Source organism: Emys orbicularis, chromosome 6, assembly GCF_028017835.1.
Source record: "Emys orbicularis isolate rEmyOrb1 chromosome 6, rEmyOrb1.hap1, whole genome shotgun sequence".
NCBI classification, from domain to species: domain Eukaryota; kingdom Metazoa; phylum Chordata; order Testudines; family Emydidae; genus Emys; species Emys orbicularis.
Window position 1 is genome coordinate 9,720,590 of NC_088688.1, and position 26,518 is coordinate 9,747,107.

At 42.9% G+C, this 26,518-nt stretch overlaps 1 protein-coding gene across 1 annotated transcript in view; it reads left to right on the top strand.

Annotated features, from left to right (window-relative positions):
• The first annotated feature begins 17,534 nt into the window (after nt 1-17,534).
• The window catches only part of PIK3C3 (phosphatidylinositol 3-kinase catalytic subunit type 3), a 136,648-nt gene continuing 127,664 nt past the window's right edge, over nt 17,535-26,518 (top strand). Inside the window, exons 1-4 of the mRNA XM_065406376.1 lie at nt 17,535-17,650; nt 19,510-19,698; nt 21,083-21,226; nt 22,782-22,911. Of these exons, the coding sequence (XP_065262448.1) occupies nt 17,583-17,650; nt 19,510-19,698; nt 21,083-21,226; nt 22,782-22,911 (531 nt within the window). The 5' untranslated portion in view covers nt 17,535-17,582. The remainder of the gene's footprint in view (nt 17,651-19,509; nt 19,699-21,082; nt 21,227-22,781; nt 22,912-26,518) is intronic.

Genomic DNA, 26,518 nt, shown 5'->3' on the forward strand with positions numbered 1-26,518 from the left:
ACTGAAATCAGGAGTTTTGCCACCATGGATGAAATTGGCCCCCTGCAAAATTAGGTTCATAGTAGTGATAAGTAGTTATTAAAGCTTAATCCAACCCCTCTGGAAGCCCAAAATAAAGTCCCCAACAGGCAGAGATGTTTCAGATAAAAATGATATTACATTTAATCCGAGAAGCAGAAGAAAATAATTGTTTCAGGTTTGGGTCAGGAATGGATCAAGCCATCCAATTCAGGAAGAGACCAGAAAAATCCCTGAAGAGATTGCAGTGGAATTGAGAAGAGGGTTTAATTAAGGAAGCACTGCTTACGGTGTGGGTGTGAGAGTAAGGAACTCTGCTGGGTTGCCAATCTTCCTGTGCCACTGATGCTTTGGACATGCACATTAACATCTTTGTGCCTCAGACTGCACATCTATGTAATGGGTATAATTGATGTATCTCTTTAAAATGTGCCTGTCAGAGTCTGGGCTCATCATGTGTAGTCAATATAAAATACATATTAGCAAAACTGGCCAAGAATGAACTCCAGACCTCTCTCCAGCCAGAAATCCTCTCCAGCTGCCAGCTACACACAAAAGCCAGATGGCAAAATTCATTTATGTGCAGAAGGCTTGCACAAGGGCCCATGCAACATTCAAAACCAAAGTTAGAGGCCAGGGGCATATGTGTGGTGCAGAGGGTCTGCACGGGTGTGAATTTCACCCTGAGTAGATGAGCCCTAAAGCATGCCCTGAAAGTTAACAAATGTGGGCTTTGCCTGTCCTACTGAAGTAGACATTCCCACCGTGGGGAAACTGTGAGCATTCAGCAGCATATTTCAGCCAGAATTGAAAGGTTTTGGACAACAACCAAAATATTTTGATTTTGAAATATCACCATGAGGCCTCATGGGAGTTGTAGCTGAGGTGCCTCATGCTCTCATTCTCCTCTACAGACCAGACTTCCTGGTCAGACTATATTTCCCATGATGCACTGTGGTCCCCCATTTTGGAGAGGGGAGGTAGTGCATCAAGGCAGTCACATGATGGGAGATTAAGTCTGACTGGAGAGCCCAGTTCAGAGAGGAGAATGGGAGCACCTCAGCTGCAACTCCCATGAGGCACCATAGCAACATTTCAGAGTCAAAATCTTTCCAATTTCAGATGTTCTGTGGGGTTTTTTAACAATATATATATATATATATATATATATATATATATTCCATGGAAAGCAGACTCTTTTTGTGAAAAAAATTGTTTTGTCAAAAATCCAATTTTCCACTGAAAAAATGTAAGATGGAAAATTTCCGAACAGCCCTCAACAGGATGGTTATTTTTAGACTGTCATACATGGCCGTCATAAGGCAAAATGAATTCATGTGCACAAAGGGAAAGATTTCTACTGAGTTCAAAGAGCTTTGGATTAGGCTGATCCTTGCACTGAGATCCTTGGATAAGGTTTGTCATAGAAAAGCAGAGTTATTAATGAGGAAATACAGGTAAATCTCTACTTTGCTAAACAAAATCCATGCACTAGTAACAGAGCAAATCCTACCAACTAACATTTCTAGGGACTCCTTCTCAACCTTAGATTTAATTCATGGCTAAAAATACTTATTCATGTTTGTAATTAAAAAAAGAAGGTTTCTTTTTTGTTTCCAATATATCATACTTTTTTTTAGTTCTGGATAATTGAAGGTAATGAGCAAATATTTGGAATGTATGGAACTCAGTGCCACAGGATTTTACTGAGGCAAATAGCTTGAGAAGCTTCAAAGGAGTGGGCATTTGTATGAAGAAGAATAACATCTGCTTACATTACACAGGCTTAACATTAGATGGGATATTGATCCTCATGCTTCAAGGCACAAGCTGATTAGCAATAGGGGCCAGGAAGAAATTTTCCCCAAGGGAGATTATTGCACAATTAATTCCACTATAGGAGAGGTTAGAGTGGTTCTGGTAAAGAATCTGGTATTCCCCACTTGTGAAAAAAACTGCAATGGGCTCACTGGCCATTGTTCTGTCATGGTGTAACAATTTGTATCAGAAATAAGCCCAAACCAAATACTCAAAAAAGTGTGGAGTGGGCGTGAGAGTCAGAATGCAAACCTGGATCAGATCAAAATTTTGTCCTCTGGATTCAAACACTCTCAAACTTAGGGCTGCATCCAAAATCCAAATGTTGCAGCTAGAGCACATATTCTAATTCCAAAGTAACTGAATGCTCAATGCAATATCTTTCTTGTATTTGGAAGTCTTATCCTCCTATTTGGAAATGAGCATCTTGTCTAAAATTAAAGCTGGACGTGCAAATAAGCACTGTATTCCCCCAAAAGGCATGGGAAATTATATTGCAGGAGTTAGTAGTAATGTGTGTGTATGAGAAAGAGATGGGGAGGGGATTCCCGTCCCAGAAATGTGATTCAACCCCAAAAGAGCTGATCAAAGATCTACTCTGGTAAGATATATTAAAAAAGAGAGTTATAGTATTATCTGAAATCATCAAAGTGATAAAGTAACTGAGCACACAGAAGAACTGCTGGAACTGCACCCAATTCTACTGTATGAGTAAACACAGACCTGTGGCTCATACAAGGGGCTATAAATTTAAGCTTAGTATTTCAGGTCTATATCTAAAGAGTGACAGAGCCTCATATCTCCTGATTCATCCAGAAAGAATGCATCATCTTTTTGTACCAATCTAATCAGGAACACTTTTGCCATGTCCATTTTTCTTTTTAAGTCAAAAAAGACACAGAAGAGATTAAGTCATTCCCCCCTCCCGCAATTTGGGGAGCGAGGGAGTTGGAGGGAAGAAACAATCCAGACTTGACTCTACACTAAGCCATAGTCATCCTGTCTTGATATACTTCACAATGGTTCATTCCAACTCTGTGCTTTAACTACCATCTAGTGGCTGGATATATATTTGCATTTCTGGGCTGGGTGTTTAGATTCAGACTTTTTATGCCTTTTGAGCAATGAAGAAATCTGGTCACTTTTAAAAAATGTAAAAGTAATAAAAAGCAACTTTTCGTTTCCCTGTTTATTTTTCTGGATTCGATTACTTTTCCCCATTTATTCTGTGCAGGCAAAAAATAAATACATAAAAATTCACAGCTCTTAGAGGTCCGGCTGCTGCTGCCTTGCAACAGTTCTACATGTTTTCAGCATTACAAAGTAGTGAGAAGCTGATTTGTGAAAACTGCAGATTCATCACTTATTCTTTTCACAGGGCTGGAAAGAGCTGCCAGTGCAGGATCTTTCCCTGCCTTATATTCTCCAATCTAGTCTGCACATACTCCGTTTCTTTCAATGAAACTGAATCCATTACCTCGCTGATATGCATGTGAGGACAAGTATTCGGATTTTTCCCATTCATTTGCAAAGCTATCATAGCATCTGTCAATCTGTCTATCTAGTATGCCCATCACTATAGTATCTGAGCATGATTATATGATAACTGGGTGAAAATTGTATCACTTTCTGTTTCAATGGACACTGGGTCAAATTCCTCCAGGGTGTAACTCTACTGAAGTCAGTGCAGTTACACCAGGGATGATTCGGACCCACTCTTTTCCACTCTGGATCTCCACTATTCCTTTCAATATTAGCAAGACTGTTTCCTCCTGCACATACAGTTCCATTAATTGGTGCGTGACACTGCTGCATGGAAAGTTTCACCTGGGACATTTTGTGGAGCACATTCTGTCATAGTCATATCTCAGCCCAAACATTGCATCACTGCCGGATTTGAAGTTGCTGATGGTAAGGGATTGCTTTTAAAAAAATATTGTAATGCCAGTGAAAGAAACAGGACTGAGATCCTGATGCCAGAGGTCATTATTTATCTATTTTGCAGCAGAGGCACTGGCAGCGTATATTTCCATCTCACTATTACGCCACCAGTGTATCTCAGTCATGACCTACAGGGACCACCTCTAGGAGTGACAAGGAAGTCCAGTCCACATGGTCCATTTAAGTCTTTCCCCTGAAAGGGTGCCAGCTGGGATGGCGTTGTTTGGACCAGGAGAAGCCACTCATTTATACTGACCATCAAACAGCGGCCTGGTGGTGATGATTTTCACTTGGGGTTGCTACTCCTGGAATATTCAGCCGAATCCTGTATGTCAGGTTTTCTCCCACTCCTTCGAGACCCTCATCAGACCCCACTTCTTCCCCCAAACTCTCCAGCAATTGCCATCACTCTCAAGCTGTACCTAATTAAATATAATTAAAATGAGATAAACGAGCCAGCACAAGTGATCCTATATAATACAATCAATCTTGTTAGCTTATCTTGTGCCTTTTCCTAACACTGCGTCTTGTCCCATCTGTGACGGGTCCCTCCCCAGGGTGCCACCTGGAACTGGGGTTCATCTGAGCCCTCTGTCTCACTAATCTGGATTCCCTCTTGCACTGTGATGTTGTGACAAGTTGTAAAGCCCTCCAAGCTTGCATTCACACCAATATCCACAGGCAGGGACCACACCCAGCTGTGTTCATGAATGCTCTGGCCAGACACTCAGGAACCCACAATAGAGAGGCTACAGCCAAAATAACCACCAGCTCCCCAGCCTAAGACTCCAGAGCTATACTGTCCTGCCCTGGTCAAAACCCAACCAGTATGAAGTTATTACCCAGTCCACCACTTCTACAAAGGAAAGTGGATGTACACCAACTCTTGTTCATGACCTGAGATTTATCCCCTTTGCACTTCAAACAACACACAATGTTTTGGGTAAAATATGAAATGGATTTATTAACTACAGAAAGATAGCTTTTAAGTGATTATAAGTGATAGCAAACAGATCAAAGTAGATTACCATAAGAAATAAAATAAAACGCAAACTGAGCCTACAATGAGCAACAGAGGGTCCTGTGGCACCTTTAAGACTAACAGAAGTATTGGGAGCATAAGCTTTCGTGGGTAAGAACCTCACTTCTTCAGATGCAAGTCAGTTAATATTGAGCCTACAATATTAACTAAGATCTGAATCAGTAATCTCTCACCCTGACTGAGGATACAAGCAGTCCACCAAGTTTCCATACACAGGATAGAAATCCCTTTAGCCTGGGACCAGCACTCTTTCCCCCACACAGACACCCCTCCCACCCCCGCCCAGTTCAGTCCTTTTCCTCTGGTACTTTCAGGTGTGTTGTTGTAGGGAGAGTGAGGTACCATCATGATGTCATTTCCCCCTTTTATATCTTCTTCCCACTTGCTAGAAAGCTCTTTTACTGTGACCTGGGTCAAACAGTTCCCATTGTGTAGTGCTGTCTCTGAGAGGTTTCTATTGTACACAGTTCCTGGAGTAATCCTTGCGCTCATGTATATTTCCTCAATAAGCCATTAACATTGTTTGGCCTTTCTATTGTTGTACCTGAAAGGCGGCTTGTGGGTGTCCTCAACCTCACAACATGTTTCAGTGGCACATACATAGCCAAACTTCATAACTTCACATACAATGATAGCACATACAATCCAATGAGATATTAATGCCTAGCAGATCAAGATTTGTAGAATGACACCTCACAAGGCATACTTTGTACAAAACATCCTAATTATATGACGGTGGTGCAGAAGGGGGTGCCAGGGTGTCACACCATCTCGTTTATCTTTTAAGATATTTGGGGTAGGGACCTTAAGCCTGACTCTCTGTCATGCTGCACCTTCTGGTCAATTACACGAAAAGCAGAGTAGAAAATACCAATAAATCAGCATGGTGGCATTTAACACCTACTCTGTGCTGGTGTAAATAATTAACCAGGGCGTGAGGACACCAAAAATCAGGCCCATTGCCTTTAATGTCTCTATACAGTAACATTATGCCAATGATGCCAAATACAAATGTACAAAAATAATATCTTTTAATAAGTAGCAGTTCTTGATCTGGGATCTAAAGGGTGAAATTCACCCCTGTGTAGAAGCCAGCACTAAGATCTATGCCATACTTACATCTCCCTTGGGGCTTACATGGAGCTTAAAAAGTGCATAGGCCTTGCATTGACCTTCAGAACGGGTGTGATTTTCACTCTACAGCGAGCAGTTGCAACAATGTATTTTAAAAGTGTGACTTTCTGATAACATCTGAAAATTTTATTTAATGTTGTTACTAATTTCACATTTCAAGAGCAGAAATCAACCAGCTATAAACAGCTGGATTGACTGCGATCTCAGAATTGCATCGGTCTATTTGTTCTAACGAATAGTTAGGCTATTAAATTGCAAAGCCTTCCTGGGTTTGTCCAGATAAATAAGGACACTTCCAAATTGATTATCCATTGTTTGGAGGTAATGATACGAAATAAACTATCCACTCTGGGTAGCTTAACAAAAAAGGTGCTTTAGTGCACTGATGTGCAATACCTTTTGGAATAAGCACAGGATCTTCTTACTAGTGCAGTTTCAGACTAGAATCCAGCTTCATCATACACAAAAAGGTGCCTCTTCTTTCATCTGTGCCCCACACACCACAGTGTTCATGGGCCCATATATGGTGCCACAATTTTCCAGCTGGGTGGGGTTGAAGTGCAGAATTGTATTGAAGTGGTACCTGTCCCCAGTTAACTTGTGTGATACTGATAACATTTAAATAAGCGTTGGAGAAGGTATGAACAGAGATGGCTCCCTGAGACATAATTTGTGGCCTAGCTCAAATTTAAGGAGCTCCATTTAGCTCCACTAAAGTCAGTTGGAGTTTTGCCTCTGACTTCAAAGGGGCCAGGATTTCACTCCTGGGGTTTACGGATAATATCAGGAAGATGATTGGATATATAATGAGGATGGCAGTGCAAAGTGAAGAACATTTCAGGAAGCCTGGAGTAGGGCTCTGTTTCAGGCATGATATCCTGGTGAAAAGTTCATTTTGCGTTTGAGTCTGCTAACCCTGCTCAGGTTGAATAGGTCCTTATTCAGCAAATAATCCCATTTAAATCACAGAGACTGAATAAAAATACTTGCTGAGTAAGGTGCGACTCAAAGGGTAAAATGTACCAACGGACAGAGAGCCTAATACTATTTAAGTGCTTCTGAAGCCATTGAGGCTTAAATGAGTCATAAATCCTTATTCAGGCTCTCTGCGGGTACAATTTTTATCCTATGAGTGAAGAAGGATGATCCAGTGGCTAGGGCACCAGCCTAGAATATAGGAGATCCAGGTTCAAGTCCCTATTCTGTCACAGCTTTGTTACCTTGGGCAAGTTATTCAGGCCAGGTCTACACTATAAACTTAAATAGGTATAACTATGTCACTCAGGGTGTGAAAACTCCACATCCCTGAGTGACACAGTTACACCAACCTAACCCCGCATGTAGACAGCGCTATGGCAACAGGAGGGCTCCCCTCATCGGCATAGCTACCACCTCTCACGGAGGTCGATTAACTACGCTGATGGGAGAAGCTCTCCCGTCAGTGTACTAGCATCTTCACTGAAGCGCTACAGCATTATAACTGTAGACCTATCTTTAACCTTGAGGTGGCTCTGTTTCCCAGCTGTAAAATGGGGAAGATGGTACCCCACAGTGGTGTTGAGAGGGAAAGTCCATCCAAAATTGTGAGGTGCTCAGCTACTACAATAATGGGAGCCAGGTAAGTACTTACACTAGATCGTCAATAAGGAGAATGGAATCTGATCCTATATTCTGATGATTGCAAAACTCAGATCCAGGTCTACATTAAGTCCTGGGTCTCTCTGCTGAGACAACCTACAACTGGTGCTAGTAAAAGCCACTTGTCATGGGGGGAGGGATAGCTTAGTGGTTTGAGCATTGGCCTACTAAACCCATGGTTGTGAGTTCAATCCTTGAGGGGGTCACTTAGGGATCTGGGGCAAAAATCAGTACTTGGTCCTGCTAGTGAAGGCAGGGGGCTGGACTCGATGACCTTTCAAGGTCCCTTCCAGTTCTAGGAGATAGGATATCTCTATTTATTTTTCCAGGGCATCCTGAACAAGCTCTCAGCAACATTTTTGGTACAAGACATGACTGGGGATTTATTCTCTTGCCAGAAATTCAGCTTTTAAATGAACCTTATTTCAATATTCCTAAAACTTTTTTTCTCCATTAGTGACATAGCTTAATTGCTGTATAATCAAAAAAGAAGAAGAGTAGCAACTACCTGCCTGACTTAACCACATTAACAGCATGGTGCACAATATAACTTAACAGTCCAGTGAACTGTCAGTGGCAGAAGTAATTGGAAATTGGTGGGCTAGTTCTTCATGTGATGGGGTGGGAGTTTTTCATGCCCAATTTTAATAGGCAAATAGCTCTTGGGGCAGCTTCATATTCTGGTCGTTAGTTTGTAAAGATCCTTCAGAATGTAGAAAAGTTAAGATAGCAAAAAAAAAAAAAAAAAATCCAATTACATGTGTAATGACTTGGCATTTGTAGTAATGCTATATAGCACTAATTCACCTGTTAGAGAACAGACTATCTTTTAGCCCCTGGGGTTAATAGAGAGCAAAAGCTATTCTTATCAGAGAGTGGGAGAAAAGTGATTAATTTTTCCAAGAAAGAAAGAAAGAGAATTTATTGTGAGTTTTTGACTTGTTCTCTCGGACTAGCAGTCTATTTATTAAACATATTTTGCTAGAAAAAGTGTTATTCACAGTAACAAACTTCTATCATGGACTAGTTGTTTGCTTGGCACTCAGATACAAGAGGATGGTCCCCAGTATAAGACTCTGGATGGATGAGCTGAATTCTGCCCTCAGATGCAAGACCGGCTCTAGGCACCAGCATATCAAGCACATGCTTCGGGCGGCACAATTCCAGGGGCGGCATTCCGGCCACCCGTTTTTTTTTTTTGCTTCGGGTGGCAAAAAACCTAGATCAGATGCATGCTCATAATTTCCAGTGAAATCTGTGGAAGATGCCCATGTATTTGCCCCACAGCAGCATGGACATATAACATGTACAAATACCCACACTCACCTACATGCTTTTCTATATCAGTCTTTATTGTACTTGAGACTTACTCCTGTGCAGAAGGCCAACGCAAGGCATATGAATCATGTAAGCCCTATTTTAAAGACTTAAGTGGTACTTGAGTGGTACAGAATCATAGAAATTTAGGACTGGAAGGGACCTCGATAGGTCATCTAGACTAGTCCCCCGCACTGAGGCAGGACTAAGTATTGAAACATGCCTGACAGATATCCCCATTCTGAGCCTGATAAACTTGAGTTAGACCAGGGATCTCAAACTCAAATCACCACGAGGGTCACATGGGGACTAGTACATTGGCCCGAGGGCTGCATCACTGACACCTTTTCATACAAAGATACAAACCCCCCCTCTCTGCCCCAGCCCTGCCCCCATTCCACCCCTTCAATGAGGCCCTGCCCCTGCCCTGCCTCTTCCCACCCCTTCTCCGCCCCTATTCCAACCCCTTCACCAAAGTCCCCGCCCCAACTCCGCCCCCTCCCTGCCCCTATTCCAACCCCTTCTCCAAATCCCTGCCCTGGCCCCGCCTCTTCTTCGCCTCCCCCACGAGTGCGCCACATCCCTGCTCCTCCCTGCTCCCTCCTGGAAAGTCCTAAGTGCCTCCAAACAGCTGTTTGGTGGCGGGAAGTGCTGGGAGGTAGGTGGAGGAGTGGGAATGCGGCGCGCTTGGAGGGGCAGAGCCGGGGGGCGGGGGGTGAGGGAAGCTATGGTGTGCCACAGGAAATAACTCCGCGGGCTGCATGTGGAGAGACCAAGATGCCACCAATGTCTAAGGCCCCTGTGATGGCAGGAAACTGATTAGGTGAGACAAGCTCAGTACAAGACAAGAGGATACAGACAGACAGACGGGGGGAGTGCAGTGAGACAACATCAGTCAGCATGATCGGCAGTGGTATTAATGCACCAGCAGCCTAACCTCTGTAGCTCAATTTCTCCCATCTGTGAAATGGAAACAATAAAACTTTATAGTACCTGCCCCCCTGGGCAATTGTGAGGCTTAATGAATCAACGTTTTTAAAGTGCTTTGTGGTAATCCCATGACAAGCGTAATATACATGCAAAATATTATTTACATTACAGATCAGCCCAAACTACTGACCCTTTGGATGCTCACCTGTCACAGTCTTTGGTTTTGAAGGGAAAGGGGGAGCAGGTAACAGTTTGAATCTATTCCTATAAACTGCCACTGTAATTTCTGTAATTTAGCTGAAGGCGACATGCCCTTATTCCTGCTGCATGGAGCATTTCCTATCGTGCATCTGACGAGTTTTCAAGGTGCTTCAATATATCCTGTAGGGAAAGCAAATTGTCATCAAAATTGAAAATTCTGAATCTGTTTTCTTTTCCTCCTCAAGGTCCTTGGGGCTCTTGAAATGCTAAGTAGGAAACCAAGCTCAACACATGCATAAGAGATTTTCATATTTTAAAAGACAGACAGAACGGCAGCCAGCAGCAGCAGCGACTCCAAGAAGCACATCTTCAAAAAGGCAGCAGCAGGAAAGCTTACTGCTTGTTCGGCTGACATGGTATTTCAGCCAATGCTCTGTTAGCTGAGAGGCAGATTGCCTGGGGTTAGAGAATGACCCTGCCCTGTGGCATTGTTATTAGTATTATTTTTAAAAGAGCAGAATTACATTTGGATGCAAGCCGTCTCCTTAATGATGGCTCAGCCTTTTGTGCAGCTATAAAGTCTGATTGATGGGACATGGGGATAGGAAAGGAGAATGGAGAAAGCAAGTTTATGAATTTGACATAAGATTCGAATTGTAGCAAGATCTCCGCCAGTCTCCTTAGGCAAAAAATTGGACTGGAGGGAGAGATGTGCTGTATGTGTTAATGTTTCAGCACTCCTGTTTTCATTATATCTCTACTGATTCTGTAAACAGCCTACTGAACTTGCAAAATCTGGCAGGCGCTGCTTTTTTTTTTTTTTTGACAAATTCTGTGGCATAGGGAAAAACTGAAACCTGACAATTCTAGGCCAAATCCTCAGTTGAGTAAATTGACATTGTTCCATTAACTTCAGTGGAGTTATGCCAGCTGAGGATCTGGCCCTGTATTCTTGCTTTGCTGTAACATTTTTTTTTCCATAGGCCCAATGTTGACATTTCATGTTTCCTATTATTTTTTTTCACCCTCTTTGTTTTGGGAATAGTTGGGCTTATCAAGTAAACAGCACTAGAACATTAACGTTAATGGGCCAAACTCATCCCCAGTATAACTCGATTGCATTCAAGTTACGCAAGAATGAATGAGTTCAGGGAGCAAACTACTCCAAGGATGATTGTTACAGAAAGCTGATTCTATACGCCCAGAGCCTCGTTGTCATTCCAATGAAACTTAAATAAGGCTGAATCCTGCAAGATGCTGAGAACCCAACTCCCAGTGATGTCAATGGGAACAGAGGGGGCACAGTACTTGGCAGGATCAGTCCTCACTACACAGGTTTAGAAAACCACATAGTGTTATCAAGAAGTTATTTGATTACACTCCCATACTTGGCTGTCAACTCCACTGACCACCAATAGAAACTCACTTCAAAAGTTTTTTTTCTCTTACTTAATTGGCCTCTCAGACTTGGTAAGACAACTCCCACCTGTTCATGCTCTCTGTATGTGTGTATATATATCTCCTCAATATATGTTTCACTCTATATGCATCCGAAGAAGTGGGTTGTAGCCCACGAAAGCTTATGCTCTAATAAATTTGTTAGTCTCTAAGGTGCCACAAGTACTCCTGTTATTTCTGGCCTTTTTGAAAAGGCTGGTCCCTAGAGGAGATGCTGGTGTGCAGCAACAGTCAGAATCTGATCAAATGAAAAGAGGATTTTTTTCTATTGGTTTTAAAGATTTCCTTGGAATGTGAGCACAAAGGGCAGCAACATTGTGTGAGAGCTCAAGAGCGAGGAATTGAAACTTCCTAGAACCAAAAGCTGATAACAGAGGTGGCCTTGCTGTACTTAAAGAACCATTGACACCTTGTGGACACCTTTGAAAATGATTGTTTATTATACTTACTACGGCAGTGCCTCGGTACCAAACACGAACAGGGTTGTGCTAGGCACTACACAAATACATAGCAAACAGTCCCTTCCTCAAGGACCTGCAGTGTACATCTAAAAGCTTTTTTAGGAGAAATGTAAATCCATCTGGGAATCTGAAGCTGGTGCAGAATGCAGTGGCTTGCTCGTTAAGCAGAGTATCCCACCATACACATATAATATTCTTACTCTGTGGTTTGAACTGGCTGCCTGGGGGGTTTCAGATCGAGCTTAACGTGTTGTTTTGACCTGTAAAGCCCCAAATGGCCTTACTTCCCTGAGACATTCGGTCATTGGTAGCATTCAAGCTGGAGCCCCAGGGGTATAAATGAGAAGGGACAGCTGGCTGAGTGTTCTCTGTGGGACAGGGCAACACAGAGGTTTTCGGGGGCCTGATCTGAAACTGTGGTGCTCCCCACCAATTCTTCCAAAAAAAAAAAAAAAAAAAATACCACTGAGGGAGGCCCTGAGGAGAGAGGGAGGAGAGGTTGTAGAATGAGCGAGTCCTGTCCTCACCCCTCCACCCCAATAGCGTTCCTGTTCCATAGGGCTGGGCCTCGCTTCCCACTCCAGGCATTGTGACCTGGCACAGAGAGTTTCAGCACCATTCAGGTTTGGCCTGGCTGCTCCTCCATCATGAGGGCCTAAGGGCCAAATCTGAGTGGCGTTGTGATCCCGTGCTCCAGGTCGCAATGCCACTCACTCACACTTGATCCAGCCACCACTCTGTCATGAGAGCATTGCATGGCACTGCGACCCCGTGCACCAGGTCACAACACCACTTGATTCGGGGGTCCCCTCAAATGGAGGGCCCAGGGAAAACTGCTTTTTTGCCCCTCCTCCCCATCCCCCCGCTTCTACGTGGCGCTGCTGTGGAGGACCTGTGACTTTTACATTCACTCCCTGCTCCTGGTCTGAATGAGGCCAAATCTCATGATCTTCAGAGCATGCTGCAAAGCTCATCTCCCTCCCCCCCCCAGGCATCTGAAACCAGGGGAGAATTGGTAGGGTAGTGAATTTTAGGAGTGGGAGGATAGTTACCCTTTGAATTTGGCTGGTTTCCTTTGTCTGGGTTCTATGCACTTGAGTTATATTGAAGTGTTGTTTGATGTGGGTACTTTATTGTTAAGCCTGGACTAAGCAGAGCATATGGATAGTTGCCCTTTTTACTGTATGTGTAATTTCAAAAAAATAAATGTATGTGGGGGGCATGTATATGTGTGACTTCTCTTGGTTTATATCCTAAAACTATTTTTCAATGGAGTAGAATGTTCACTGTGCAGTATTTCTATTCTATTGTATTCTATTCTTATACCATGCCCACCACGGTGGTATCTGAATGCCATTAACTATTCCTGCTGCCTATTCATCACTTTAAACCTTTTTTAGGATATTGTTAGGGGGTTAAAGACTGTTGCCAATTCAGATTTGTTCCAGTTCATTAGTGACTGAAAGTCATTATCATCTGACGAATGTTCCATAGGCCATGTGACATGTTGGTAGTCTCGGTCCAGTTCCTAGTGGACAGATGTCCACATCTCTCTCTCTCTCTCACACACACACACACACACACACATACACACACACCCCAACAAATACATCGCTATCTTTGGCAACCTTGCTGAAAGTCTCAGCAAAGTGTACGAGGACTAACTAAACATGTGACATGAACAACTCTCTTGTTTCTAGTGGGAGTCCCTATAGAACAGAAGAATGGGTGATGTACATTCCCAGGGATGTGCAAGGAAGCATGATCTGCTTCTTCCCATAATGTACTGTATGTACGTTATCTGGACTCAGACTGAGAGTGCCTTCATTCTCCAAAGCCATCAATATGACACTTGTCACAAGCAACGCGTTCACTTAAAAAAATAAATAAGAACATAACTGTCCTGTGCTGACAGTATTAGTCCTTGCCCAGTCCCTGCCCCAAGAAGTTGACAAACTCAGAGATGAACAGATGGACAAAATTACCAGGGAGGTGTGTAACATGTGAACAAGGTAGTCCAGATGGAATTGTCCATGGCCATACATTAGTTGAATAAACATTTTAGAGTTTTCAGTGGTAAGATGTATAGAATATCCCAGAGTATCAACAGTCTAGGCATAATCAGCCAGTTTTTTATAGGCATCATGCAAGAAGTAATCCTTTGGGAAGGATTTTTTTATATGCTTCATTAATTAATATTTGTAAAATACTTTAATATCTGTTCATGGGAGGAGAGAAACGGGGGTGAGAGGGCGGAGCACTAGAAAATTACTTTAGAGAACAATTCCTAGTAGCATGGTACATTTTGAGGTATCTTCTGAGTGCACTAAGGGCCCATATACGCGACAGCAGCAAGATTGAAAGAGAATTTCCTGGGGTAGGAACGATGGATTCTGGACTGGCCAGATGTCCTTTCTTGGACTCGTGCACTGTGAAGAATTTCACATTCAGGTCAAAACCAAATGCTTTTCATCTGTTTATGAGGCATAATCATGAAAGTTTTTACACAGCTCTCGATCAGATCACTTTTGCTCATTGAAGATCACCTGTTTGTTTGTTTTGCAAATGCGGGATGTTGCCCTGGTGAAGGTCCAGTTTGTGTAATTTTGCGTATCTGCAGCATCAACCAGATCTGAGCTCTATTACCTTGATTGTGCTGTATTGTTCAGGGACCTTCTACACTGTTAGACAGCTGTCACCCCAGGATGGCTGCATTTCAGCAGTGTTTGAAATGAATCATGCATATAATTTGTACATTCGTTCACAGTATTTTTAAAGTACTTTAGGAGCCTTCAGGGTGAAAAACGATGTCTTTCTGTCTGTCTGGTATAGTCCCTGTCACTGCAGTATTTGGGAGGCTAAACATGTACAATTTTTGATTTTAGAATGTAGCATACAATAACATTTTTATTGAAATTGCATATTCCTGTAATTTTATTCTCAAAAATAACTTTCCTAAACATTTCTTCTCCTCTTTTGCTTCTCACATCCCTCACTTATTTATTTATTTGTACACTTCAAAATCTATGAAAAAGTTGGTAAATACAATACTTTGAAAACTTATAAAAACAAAAGCCAAGTCTGGAGGTCGTTTGTCAGTACTATCCCCCTCAGTTTTTCCTGAGAACTGATTAAAACTTGACTAACAGCCTTAGATTTTGTACCTAGATCAGTGAAATGTGATGGCATGAGACTGTAACTAGTATAACCAACTCAAAGCACTGAAAATTATGAGTTAGGCTGCCCCAAAAGCATGATTGGCTTCAAAATCATGAGATTTTTTTTTTAAAGTATGAAATTTTGGGTGCTTTTTAGTTGCCATCTAGTCTCTCAGACTTTAAGGTTCATTCCTAGAGTTGAGCAAATAATTAAGATTTTGGCCAAACCGAAAAATCCCTTCCAAAATGGGAATTTTTTCATGTTTTCTCAACAAAATGAGAAAACAAACAAACAAACAAACAACAAAAAAGGTCAGATCAAATGAAATGTTTCAAACATCATTCTGAAACATTTCAAAATGCAACAGTTTGTTTCAAAACAAAATGTTGAAGCCATTAATTAGAAAATGACAAAACGGGCCATTTCGACTATTAAAAAAAATCTTCATTTGTCATTTGGATGAAACTATTTTTTTTAATAATTTTGGTCTGGTGAATTTATTAATCAACTGAAAAAGTTTGCCCAGCTCTAGTTTACTCTCTTCGTATTTTCAAGCTTTGTTCTGCAACCATGGGGTCTAGAAACTTACTTTTTATTTAAATGCAGTCTCTTGATTTCAGCAGTTGGGGTTGTAGAGAAAACATCAAATATCATGAGATTCATCATTAAATCACAAGAGTTGGTAACACATCAATACAGGCATACAGCAACAAAACTGTGGTGTCTTCGTTTTCAGCATTCTGCACTTGAACATTTCTGACTTCTGCGTACATGCAGAGACAGTAGCCGTTTTTACTCTTTCTGATTTTGTTGTTGTCCTCAACGTAAAATGAAAGTAAACCGGACTGAAATTATATGGTGGCTCTCTGCATTTGGAAAACCACTCCACTAACAGATAGACTAAGAATGTCAGCTCATTTCAGACACTGCGACTCACATCCATCTAGTGGTAAGAACGTTCATTATTAACCATTGATCATTATTGACCTGTTTTGGATTTGATTAATGAATTAAGCTTCACAACATGCTCAAAAATAGCAGATGCTACTATCCCCATTTACAGATTTAAAAATAAGATACAAAGAGATAGTTATTTGCTCAAGGGAACAGGAAGTCAATGGCAGAGCTTGGGATAAATACAGAGGTGAGTAAATATTGTAAAAAGTATTTGCAGAATCATTTGTTTGGATAAAAAAGCACGTGTCTGCTATGCTGGCATTCACAAGCATCTTTTTTATTTAGACTTAGACTGTAAACACTCTGGACCGGGGCTATCTTTTTGTTCTGTGTTGCAGCACCCAGGACAATTGGGCCCCAGTCTTTGACTGGGATCTGTAATCACTACTGCAATACAAATAATAAATGTTCATAATCATTAGGAGCAGGTGGAGGGAGAGAACTGCTTATACAACCCAGAGAGGAGAGGCATCTGTGCTTGCCACCTATTAATTCTGGAGGGAGAGCTGCGACGGGGAACAACCTCCCCTCAGTGGAGTTCAGGCTGGGGTGTTAGTAGCAGTGCCACCTCTGAGGGATAGAAAAGGATATCAGGGATGATCCTGGGCCCATAAAACCAGAGAGCTAGCTGTGTGTTTTGAGCTCCCTGATAGTTTTCCCAGGACAGCTATCTCAAAAAAGGGGACAATCCTGGTTAAACATGAGCAGGTGGCAACTCTAGGTGTGACACAAGGGCAGAAGCCCCTTTGATTTTAAATGGGGGCAAGAGCCATAGCCAGGAGTCCTTTCCAAGGGCACATGGCAAGCTAGAGAGGAGGGGAGAACCAGAGCCTGGGGTCCCCGGGGGGGGAGGAAGATGGAGAAACCGAGGGTGCTTGGGACGTCTTTCTCCCCCACAAGTCGGGCAGGGTGACCTGGCATAACCCAGAGTGCCGTCACAACTAGGGCTGCCACCGCTGGGGCACAAAATCCAGGGCACTCGGGACAGTCGTGAACCCATCAAAGCAGACAGCGGAGTGTGCACTGGACCCAGGCAGATCTCCCAGGACAGCTATCTCAATAGAGGGGCAACCCTGTGAAAACCTGGACAGGTGGCACCCATGGTCACAACAGGGAGCAGCCATCTTGGCAGCTATGCCACAGGAGGCGGCCATCTTGGTTGTAATACTATGGGGACAGCCATCTAGGCTGGGCTGGCGCAAGGAGGCGGCCATCTTGGCGTCCCTAGCATGGGGGGAGCCATCTTGCTTTCCAATAACATAGGGGCAGCCATCTTAGTGAAGACATTGGAGGGCGCGGCCATCTTGGTTATCGCACTCACGCGGGGCGGCCATCTTGGTAAAGAACTGATGCCGGGGCTGCGGCAGTTCTTCCGGCCTGCGGCGCCGGCGTCCCCTTAAGCAAGATGGCGGCGGAGCATGCTGGGATTGGCGGAGCCGCCGGGGTCAGGGGTCGGAGGTACTGACTGAGGGCTCCGGCGGCTGCAGCGGGGGGCCCCTGGAGCAGCCATGGGGGAGGCCGAGAAGTTCTATTACGTGTATAGCTGCGACCTGGACATCAACGTGCAGCTGAAGATGTGAGTGAGGGGAGGGGCGGCCGGGATGGGGGGCAGGGCTCGCCCCTTCCCCCCTGCTTGGGGGCGGTGGAGGACTCGGGGCTACCCTCCACCCCCAGCTGGGAGTGGGGGGAGGGGACTCGGGGCTGCCCCCCCCCCCCCCCGGCTGAGGGGGAGGTAGGTGAAGGGGGCACCTCAGGAAGGGAGGGGGACGCAGCCCATCATGGAGACGGTGGGGGCTGGGTTAGGGCTCCCCTCGGGGGGGGAGTGGGGAGGAGCTGGGCCCGGGGTTTGCCCTGTCCCAGCGGGGTCGGGACGGGGCGATGGAGGGAGCTGGGTTGGCCCAGGGCCCTGGCCCTGCACCTACAAAGGGGGCTCTGTTGGTTCACAGGGGGCCTGGCACTGGCTTTGGGTCCGATCGCAGTGTTCCCTGCAATGGAGCTGGGGACCCCAGGGACTTGCCCTGCTCCTGTCCAGCGGGTCTCTTAGCTGGGGCAGTCATGCTCAGCCCAGTCAGTTTCACCTTCAGGGTCTCACTGCTGCAGCAGGGTTGGGTGTCAGGCGCTGCTGGGTAATAGCCACTGGCTCAAAACTGTCTGGTTTCCTTCAGAAAACCATAGAAACGTTTCTTTGGGGTTAGTCTTAACCTGGTAAAAACACTGTCTGAACAGGTCAGCTGATAAAGCTTAATGCTACTGTGCCTGATAACCTGCTTGTGTCACCATTAACACTTAATATTAGAAGGGGGAGAAAATCTCTCCCCTTTCTTTCCCCCCACCCCATCTTGTTCACCTTGTTCGTTTGATAACACTTTGCACATTCGGTATAGACAGTCAGGCCTGGATGCTGTAAACACTTAAGTATGTTCATAACTTAGGCTTGGTCTGCGCTACAGAGTTAGGTCACGGTAAGGCAGCTTACGTCAACCTAGTTATGTCAGTGTCTACCTAAAATGCTGCTTCCACTGAAGTGAGTGGCCTGCTACACCAACATAATAACTCCACCTCCATGAGAGGCATAGTGCTTATGTCAGTGTAGTTAGGGCAACACAGTGTCCATGTAGACACTGCCTTATTCACCTTGGTTTTCATTTTTGTGAGTTTCATGGCTGCCTTTGGCTCAGAGCAGCAGTGTGGGGCTCACAGCTCTAGCTAAAACTGACAAGAATGTCAGTTTCACAGCTAGTAGGCTCCCTCCTTTGAAAATGAGCAGGCACTGGGCACATAGCTCCCCCCACCCCCAGCTGTCAGCCTGGTGCAGAGCTCACAGCTGGGTGACAGCCCAGTTGTGAGCCTAGGGGCTGAATTTCACAGCAGGGAGCGTACCAGGACAGAAATTGACATTCTTGTCTGTTTCACAGTTCCAGCTGTGAGTTCCATGTTGGCTAGTGAAACTAACAAGAATGTGAATTGCATTGTTGGTAGGCTCCCTGTTGTAAAATTGAGCCCACATGGGGTTTACAGCTCTGGCTGTCACACTGGGGTGAGTTGGGGGCTCCAGCAGGGAGCCCTGCAATGCCCCACTTCAGTCAGTGGAAGAAACTTCACTGATTTCTCTGCTAAGATACATCATACATTACATTAAATAATCAATTTTAAAAAATAAGCTAAATTCATCGGTCACGTCACTGAATTTCTGAATCCTTCTCACATAGTTAGATGACATTTCTCTCTGAAAAATAGTAATCCAGTACAATTAATGATTGCAAGACAAAGATAGCCAGCCTCTGTGCTTAATAATTTCAATAAAAATCCCATTCCACTCCCCAGTACTGTGTGTATTTAAAATGAAGTTGGCATTTACTGTTAACACATATGAACTAGGCAGAACTGGGTTACTTAAAATTCTGGTTTAATCATACTTTTTTTTTTTAAATTTAGAGGAAGTCTGGAAGGGAAAAGAGAACAGAAGAGTTACAAAGCTGTTTTGGAAGACCCTATGCTGAAGTTCTCGGGATTATACCAGGAGACCTGTTCTGACTTGTATGTAACTTGCCAAGTGTTTGCAGAAGGGAAACCTCTTGCTCTTCCAGTTAGGACTTCCTACAAAGCTTTTAGCACTAGATGGAAGTAAGTGATTACATTGTATTTCATATACATCATAGGTACTTGGACATAGAACTACATTAATATATGTTGTGGCTTTTCCAAAATTTACAAATTATAAAAGAGAAACTATTAATCAATAGTCTGGGGATGTTTTCTTCACATTCTTGATTCTTAATACGGTTAATATTATTTGTACTGTGGTAGTGCCTAGGAAGTCCAGTCAGAGCTCCATTGTGCTGAGTACAGTACACACACATAATCAAAAGATACTCTTTACCTCTAATAGCTTACAGTCCTAACATATGGCTAGAGAACAAGTGGAGAAAAACAAATGAAGTGTGAGGAGGTGAGGGATCAGGCAAAGGAACAGCATATACAGGAAGTTAGGATAGATTATCATAATGGGCCCTTTTGGCCGTAAAATCTCTGCAAAGGCAAGGTGAACGGTGATTTGATTGTTTGGTATAACAAGTAGCATACATGTTTTATTTGCTAGGAAATCCAAGCAGTATATCCCATTGTGGTACAAAGGAAATGTCAAAATGTATCTCATTTGCAAATCATAACTACATAGTGGAAACTACATCAAGCCAAGCAATTTCCATTTGCTTATGGAGAAAAGGGCAGAAATCCTCATTTGTGTTCTGCTTGAAATATCTCCTTCAGTGGAACTGTTTTCACCAGTTTAGAGAAGCCAAAAATTCTGTGTTTCAGATACATTAGGATGTGTAAAATAAAGCTATCTTTGTAATTGTCAGTTATAAAGGAAATTTTAAGAGTGACAATTGGTGTTTTTTAATTTGATTTTGTTCAGAGTAGCACGTTTAATAATTATTATTGTTAGTGAAGTAACTTTAGTTAGCTATTTTTGAGGCATGCCTAAAATGTGTGTACACCTCTACCCCGATATAACATGAATTCGGATATAACACGGTAAAGCAGCACTCCGGGGGGGCGGGGCTGCGCACTCCGGCGGATCAAAGCAAGTTCGATATAACGCGGTTTCACCTATAACGCAGTAAGATTTTTTGGCTCCCGAGGACCGCGTTATAGCAGGGTAGAGGTGTATTTGTGCCTTTTTTCTATTCAGTTGGTTAAGTGTGGCTGAGTTGCATTTTATTTTATTTTTATTTTTTGGTCTGGGCCTGTAAATGTTCATGACAATTTTGCAAGGCTGTTTGATTCCCATCAACAGAGTTCAGTTATGAATTTTGAATATGTTCTCTTTGGCTCTGATTCTGCAAACACTTACACGTGTATAAGTGTGTACAGGGCCAGAGCCCAAATGACCATATTCAGCCATACCTTCAAAGTTTAAATATTAGGGAAAAATACCTGTATGGAGTATAAAATAGAACAATTTGACATATGAAGCTCATAACTAACAGTGAGTTTCTCTCCTCAGTTGGAATGAATGGCTAAAATTGCCTGTGAAGTATCCTGACTTGCCCCGCAATGCACAAGTGGCTCTGACAATTTGGGATGTGTATGGGCCAGGTAAAGCAGTTCCAGTAGGGGGAACAACAGTCTCGCTCTTTGGAAAATATGGGTATGTTTCTTTTCCTTGCATGGTATCATAAAATAATAGTTTGAACTGCATTTGTGCACAGTAATAAGAATCAATGGGCATATTAGGGAGTGATGCATTGATGTAGCTACATTGCTGCAATGGTATAAAGCAGTGCTTGTACAAACGTGACTTGCCCTGCTTTACATTCATGCAACTGATCTGCCCTGGAGTGTTGCAAAGATGTAGCTATTTTGGTTCAAAAGTCCCTAAAGGAGACAAGCCTTTAGGCTGAAAGTTCTGAAAGCTCTTAAGTTTTAAAATTGCAAGTGCTGAGACCACTTCAAATCATGTACTCCAGTAGGTTCATATATTAGCAACTGTCTGCACTGCATGTTTATATAGGTATGGAAATATGTGCTTAGTTTGAAGTGTGAACAGATCATCAACATTTGGCTGGCATGTGCTCTTTCAGTGTTGTAATGACATTGATAAGCACCAGTACACTTGTCTCAACCAGAGTTTATCATAAAATAAGGACTAGTCTTTTTTGTTTGTTTAAAAGGATAAGAAATGCAAAATACCGGTCTATGCAGTATTAGTATAAGGTAAAGCTAATTCAGGAAGAGTGGGATCGCCAAAGGTGCCTAAGGGAACTAGACAAGCAACTGTGACTGACAATCAGTGGGAGTTCTGTACCTAATTCCCTTAGGAGTTAAAAATCCCAGCTGAAATGCAGAGAGTCAACCCATATATATGCCAGGAGTCCGAGTTTTGGGTGTTCATTGGTATGTGGCTCTGGACTAGCTAGCCTTTGTTGTGCTCATCATCGTGGAACCTGTGCATGTCTAAAAAGTCATTTTGTGAAAATTAGACAAGGTGGATGAGGTAATATCTTTTATTGGACCAACTTCTGCTGGTGAGAGAGACAAGCGTTCGAGCTTACTCAGAGCAGCTCTTAAGGTCTGGGAAACGTGAAGAAGATCTCTGTGTAAGATCCAAATTTGTGGTCTCTCACCAACAGAAGTTGCTCCAATAAAAGATATTACTTCACCCACCTTGTCTGTCTAATATCCTGGGACTGACATGGCTACAACAACACCACATACAACATTTTGTGCAAATGGCATTGAGGGGTTCCATATTTGTCTTTACTGACTTTCAGAGCACACTTGCTCAGTTTACAAGTAAAAAAGATATTTGTTCCTAAGTGCCTGCTCTTTAAAGTCAGCAGCATAATCTGTAAACCAGGTGGCATTCTTACTGCCTCATGCATCGTCACTGGTAATAAAAATCGAAGGCCAAGTCCTGCCTTCAGTTTACACCTGTGCCACCCCATTGACTTTGGGAATTGACAATTGTTTTCACTTACCATGACTAGAATCTTATTCATTTATTTTTAAACTGTACGTGTCACTGAAAATGAAGGCCACCTAAAATATGAGTTACTATGCACTTTGCAGGTCAGTTAAATAATGCATGGCAGTGTGATTCTGAAAGTTTGGCAAAAGGAATGTGGGAGTACTATCATTGTACTTGGATACTGATGGCTGTGGTATTTGCAACTTACTAAAGTGGTGCTGCATCTTTCTTATAGTATGTTTCGTCAAGGAATGCATGACTTGAAAGTCTGGCCCAATGTAGAAGCTGATGGCTCAGAGCCCACCAAAACTCCCGGGAGGACCAGCAGCACTCTCTCAGAAGATCAGATGAGCCGATTGGCTAAGGTAATGTAACAGTTCATCAGTTAGGTCTTTAAGGTTGCTTGCATCTATAATATAGAAGCCCCGTATGGAAGACCTGCTTTGCGTGCCATTTTCTGACATTAGTTATCCTGCTTTTAAAGATATTTACCTTCACATTTAACTATAAGGGATTATTGGTGCACTGTAGCATTTCTCCCTATTAAACTGTAGATCAAAGTATAAAAGTTAATATCTGGCCACATCATACTGAACACCCCAGTTTTCTGTAAGGAATTCATGAGCATGCCTTGAAAGTGCTCAGGGGAGACCAAAATGCTGAACTCTTCAGTTTCAATAAGAATTATTTTAATGAGCTTGTATTTTAAGAGATTTCCATGCAACTTCTGTAGCCATTCTTCAGTAGTGGTCTTCTAAATATGAAAATCTTAGGCCTCGTCTACACTACAAACTTTGTTTGACGCAAGTTACTTTGGCAGAAAGATGCCCCAGTTTATATACTGCTTGTGCGTGTGCATGTTTGTGTCCTTGCATCAGCGCTGTGCTTGCTCCCCCAGAGCATTTGTGTTGATGCACAGTGCAGTGCAGTTTGGGTAGGTATACCAGTGTGCAAGCGGCCACTGTCTTTTGGGAAGTTTTGGCAAAGCATGGCGGGGCCAAAACAAGTTGCACAGAGGTTACTGGGAGCAAGGGGTTAACTTCCCAGCATGCAAGTGTCTTAATCCAGGTCCTCTATATCCCATAATTTTGGCATCTTTTTTCAAAATCCAATGAACTCTCATGGTTCTCCTCATTATCTGTCATGTCTGACAGAGGCATGGAGCCTGCACAGCTCTACACTATTGTCCTAAGCGTTGCAAGCAAGGGCGCATGATTCTCTGGTATTTGCAGAGCCACAAGAATAATGCAATCATGAAGATTTTTCGGAGGACAGATTGCTGTGGAACGTAGCGAGAACCAATTCAAGGTTGTTGTTGATGGTCACGGAGCAGCTGCAGGTGGTGGAGCGCTGCTTCTGGGCCTAAGAAACGAGCACTGACTGGTGGGACTGCATCGTAATGCAGGCTTGAGATGACGAGCAGTGGCTGCGAAACTTTTGGATGCGCAAGGCCACATTCCTGGATCTGTGTGCCTAGCTTGTCCCAGACCTCCGGCCTAGGGACACCAGAACGAGAGCTGCACTGACAGTGGAGAAGCGAGTGGCGATTGCGCTGCGGAAACTTGCAATGCCAGATTGCTACCAAATCATTCTGGAGTTGGAAAATCCACTGTGGGGGCCATTGTCATGAAAGTGTGCAGGGCCATTAATTGCCTCTGCTACACAGGAATGTGACTCTTGGCAATGTGCAGGACATAGTAGGTGGATTTGCAGTAGTGGGTCCCTGAACCGCAGTGGAGCAATAGATGGCATGTATATCTCTGTTTTGGCACCAGAGCCCCTTGCCAGAGAGTACATCAACAGGGCTATTTTTCTATGGCTATGCAAGCATTGGTGGATCACCAGGGATCACTGACAACAATATGCTCTGGTTAGGGAAGTCACGTGATGCTTGCCTCTTTGAGAACATAAAGGATGATTTCTGTAATTGGTCAGTCTGTGTTCAGTCATGAACTATTTTGTTGATTAGCCTATCACTCCACATTCTTGTAGCAAATGTAGGCCATGCTCACTTAATAGTTCAACTATTTTAATTAATAGACTTAGGTCAGATTTAAATAGTTGGTGATTGTCTCCTAGCTTTTCAAGGCAGCCAGACGCCTTTATAATTGTGCAAGGAAAGCCTGTGATAGGGAAGTTCTAGTGCTATAAATCTCTTTCCTCTTCTAGAGATTTATGATGGCAATAAATTAACTTTCATTTAAACTCTGTGTACCTTGAGTTTCTAATAGAAAACTCATTATAATCTGCTCATTTATAGCCAACAGGTCACTATAACGTGAGCAAGGTTGAATTTCAAGAACAGTAAGAGGATACTCTGATCCACAGAGAGCTTGAGATGCTGCTTTTTTGTTGTTGTAATGGTTTTCTTTTTGGAATGGGAACAAAAGCAATATAATTACTGCCAGACAATCTTAATACTAATTTTGTTTCGAATCAACACTATATAGCCTTCTATTGAACATATTCCTTATTGGATTCTAGGAAAATTGACCGAGCATGGAATATTTCATCAAGTCTTGAGGGTTTTTTTTTTTGTATTGCATTGAGGAAGACATTCCATTGTGTTTAGATTTAGCATAGGAAGAAACTAAGTGCATATGATCTTAATTTTCTGTTTTGGTATGGTGAATTGTTTTAATGTAGTGAAATGTTGTACTCCTTTATTCCTGCATTTATATCTACAAGGTTTTGTTTTTCCACAACACTTAGGACTTGTTTAGTTTGGCGTTTTTCTTTTTATGTTGGCATAGCTACTTCTGTACTCTGCTGACATGCCACTTCCAAGCTTTGTGCCAACCGCTTTGTCCCCCTTCCTGCTCACACGAGGACAAGTCCCAAATACATAAGGAAGCCAAAACATTGGCAGTACACAGCTCTGCACCCTCCAGGATGTGCTGAAGAGCACTGACCCTGAAGATTTACAGATATTTACAGGAGATTTTGTTTTTTTTTGTTTTTTTTTTGTTCTCAAATGATATTAGAAAGTCTGCAGTGAATGTGGTCAGCAAGAGATTTTGTGGCTAGCAGACTAGGCAGCATTTTTTTTCACCTGACTGTCTAAGGTGTACTGGGTTGTGCCTATTTTCTTATGGACTTCCTAAAATTTGCAGAAAAACAGGGCTCCTCTCCGGCAGTTTTTGACAATTAAAAAAACCACCAAAACAAACAAAACACTTAATTTTTTTCCTGTTGGGTGGGATATTCTTTAAGGTTGCAGACTAGTATGGGCATTGTGAGTACACATTACTTTTCAAGAATGTTAGACATAAGTGTTATAAATCCAAGAAACATGGGAGACAAGGCTGCACTTTTCAAACAGGGCACCCAAGGTACCTGAACTCTACCTTCTTAGCAATGTCCTGGCAAAACAAACCCGTACTACTTCCATGTTCCATAATAAACAATGTTGGTACTTGTGACCAAAAACCACAATGTTGTATACTTAATTGCTCAGTGGTTACGCTCCTTTATGGCTAACTTTGAAACCATATGCAGAGCACTCAAAATAACTTTTACCAAGTCCTGATTTATGAATAGCACACAGAAGGCAATCATTCCCCGTGCTCTAGCAAAGGCCCAATCTGCTCAGGTGCTGAGGGCAATCAACCTCTCGTAGTCTGTGTTTAACAGTTCAGATACCAATCCTATATTTTTTCCCCTTTGACAATCATTTATCTTGTTGTCACACAGTTCATGTGCCTCAATATACAAAATTCATATTTTCCTCCATCTGTGGTGTAGCATTGTAACTCCAGTCGGCTACCAAGAGGGCAATTTTTTCCACCAAATAAAGCTGCTATTTATCTTTTTTATTTTTGGAATAGCAGGTTGCCTTTTCTTTCTGTGTCTTTCTCCCCCTCCTGTTCAATTGTGCTTAGATTCAGCTTTGCAGTGGCAGAGGTAGATTGGTGCTGTGCTCCTGTAACTTTACCTATTGTACCTGCTGTGAATTCAATTGACTAGGGTTTC